Source organism: Littorina saxatilis, linkage group LG12 (genome assembly GCF_037325665.1).
Source record: "Littorina saxatilis isolate snail1 linkage group LG12, US_GU_Lsax_2.0, whole genome shotgun sequence".
Classification (NCBI taxonomy): Eukaryota; Metazoa; Mollusca; class Gastropoda; order Littorinimorpha; family Littorinidae; genus Littorina; species Littorina saxatilis.
This window is the reverse complement of record NC_090256.1, coordinates 77,246,204-77,248,703: the sequence shown is the minus strand read 5'-3', so window position 1 is coordinate 77,248,703 and position 2,500 is coordinate 77,246,204. Positions and strand designations below refer to the sequence as shown.

The window sequence follows — 2,500 nt, the reverse complement described above, 5'->3', positions numbered from 1 at the left end:
CTTTTCTGATGTTCTGCCATCACTGGAAGCGTTGGCAGTGCTGTTGAGGATGACCCTAAACATGGCCAGGCCCGTTTTGAACGGTAACTTATCCTTGTCTGCTGTACCGCCATTACTGGAAGCGTTTGCAGTGCTGTTTTGCGCAGTATGGGCGTTCGACTTTGTGACTCTGTTGCCCGCTGTGAACGGTACCTTGTCCTTATCTGCTGTTCCGCCATTACTGGGAGCGTTTGCAGTGCTGTTTTGGGTGTTCGACTCTGTGGTATTGTCTTTCGGCCAATCTTCTGAATGTAGAACTGAGCGAGTCATTAACTTCTGTGTTGAATGCTCTTGAAGGGTGGATGTTGCAATCTCGGCTAAAGGTGATTGCAGTGCGTCCTCCGTATCTCGCATATTGAGGTTAAGCTTTTCAACTTTACCCTGCAGAACAGATCGTGAAAACTTGTAACTTTCGGTAGTTACAGGAGCAGAGCGAGCTGTGGGTTGAATAAAATGGGTGAAAACGGAAAGCTGCGATGTTGATATATTCCCTTTTATACTTGTGGTGGTTGTAGCCTCTTGCAAGTCGGTACTCAACCTCCCTCCGTAAGTGTCTGTAGCTTGACCATGATCAGTGTGTGTAGTTTGAGCATGGTCGGTGTGTGTAGCTTGACCAGGCTCGGTGGTCCTCAGGTGGATGGCGTTGGCCGCTACGAGACAGCACATTCCAGTGAGCAAGAAGCAAGCAGCAAGGACCACGGCCCAGGCTTTCCTGCGGGTGGGGTTTGAACCGTTGTCGCTTAACCAGCCGATACTGGGAATTAGGACGCCAGCCACCGAGCCCGAAACGAGCAAGATGACAAAGGTGGTATCCAGAGGCAACCCTAAAGTTTGAGAAATCTGAAGACAAAATTTGAAACGAATAGTATTACCACTATAAGCTTACAGCTGGTTGTTGATCCTAAACATGCTTATTATATATCAGGCCTAAACAAAAAATAGGTGTGGTTACGGTAACCCGACCTACCCTATTTTTTGGGCCCGACCCTATAACATTTTATTACATTTGTCAAAATTTAAAAAAAAACAACAAGTAAACGAGTGCAGAAAACGCAATGAAAGCGAAAGCGCCCGAGTCGCACACTTATTTCCCTGTCAAGTAGGTAATTTGTACACATTAGAAAAAAAAGTTTTTAAAAAAAAAGTGATTGCCTACCTTCCTACCCTATTTTTGTTGGCTATGTTACCGTAACCACACCTATTTTTTTTTTGCCTCATCAAGTTTGAGAAATCTGAAGAAAAAATTAAAAGAGCACAGTGAGGTTTTCGTTGACAATACCTTTTTTCAAAACCTTTCTGTACAAATGATTTTAACCCAAATGATTTTAAAGACTATATACACTCTCACTCTTTCCTAGATAGATCACCAGCCTATTTAATCCATTAAAAAAAATGATGATGAGTATTTCATGTGGTGGAAGGAGAGTACATCATAATCTTATCTTGATACCCACGGTTTTAACATCACATCTTATTTTCGTACACGAGCCAAAAGAAAACATTCTGTTTGTTGCATTCAGATGATAAAGTTGTGTTAAATTGAATAATTAAATAGAATTATTGATATGAATTGAATTGAATCCATATTAGTTCTGCACGGGCTATACAAGTCATCTTAGTGTGAAAAGGTTTCCTGGTATGACCATAATTATGGATGAAGAATTGCCGTTTACATAATCGCAAATTATTTATTTACTGAGGAATTTAAAAGCAAACTATCGAAACAATCCTGCAGAGCAAAATATCCATACAATCGAGTGTGCTCACGTTACACAATTTATTTAAAGTCTATTGTAAGGAAAGATACTGTGAAAGGCAAAGAGGAAGAGATTTTGATATTGTAATCATTTTGAAAAAGGACAATAACAAACTGTGGTATGAAAGATAAGGCAAAAAAAAAAATTAGGTGTGGTTACGGTAACATAGCCAAAAAAAAATAGGGTAGGTAGGTAGGCAATCACTTTTTTTTTCTAACTTTTTTTTCTAATGTGTACAAATTAAACCTACTTGACAGGGAAATAAGTGTGCTTTCATTGCGTTTTTTGCACTCGGTTTTTTTTTATTTTTTTGTTTTTTTGACAATGTAATAAAAAGTTATAGGATCGGCCCCTAAAAATAGGGTAGGTCGGGTTACTGTAACCACACCTATTTTTTTTTTAGGCCTAAGCGGAAACAGACAATTTAATATTGTAAACATTTTGAAAACAACAACAACAACAACACAACAACAACAACAACAACAACAACAACAACAACAGCAACAACAACAACAACAACAACAACAACAACAACAGAGTGTTGTATGAAAGATAAGCTTAGGAAAGAGAATTGAATATTGTTAACATTAAAAAAAAACCCACGACAACAACAGAGTGTTGTATGAAAGACGAGCGGATGGGAATGTAAACGCTGTCATCCTGTGGTTCTATTTCCAAACAAAAGCAAGCAACTTACCGGGAGT

General features: G+C 39.0%; 1 protein-coding gene across 1 annotated transcript in view; it reads right to left on the bottom strand.

Moving 5' to 3' along the window:
• The window catches only part of LOC138983204 (uncharacterized), a 27,336-nt gene that overhangs the window by 23,792 nt on the left and 1,044 nt on the right, over nt 1-2,500 (bottom strand). The window contains exon 2 of the mRNA XM_070356616.1: nt 1-879. This exon is cut by the window's left edge and continues 224 nt beyond it. Coding sequence (XP_070212717.1) covers nt 1-879 — 879 coding nt within the window. The remainder of the gene's footprint in view (nt 880-2,500) is intronic.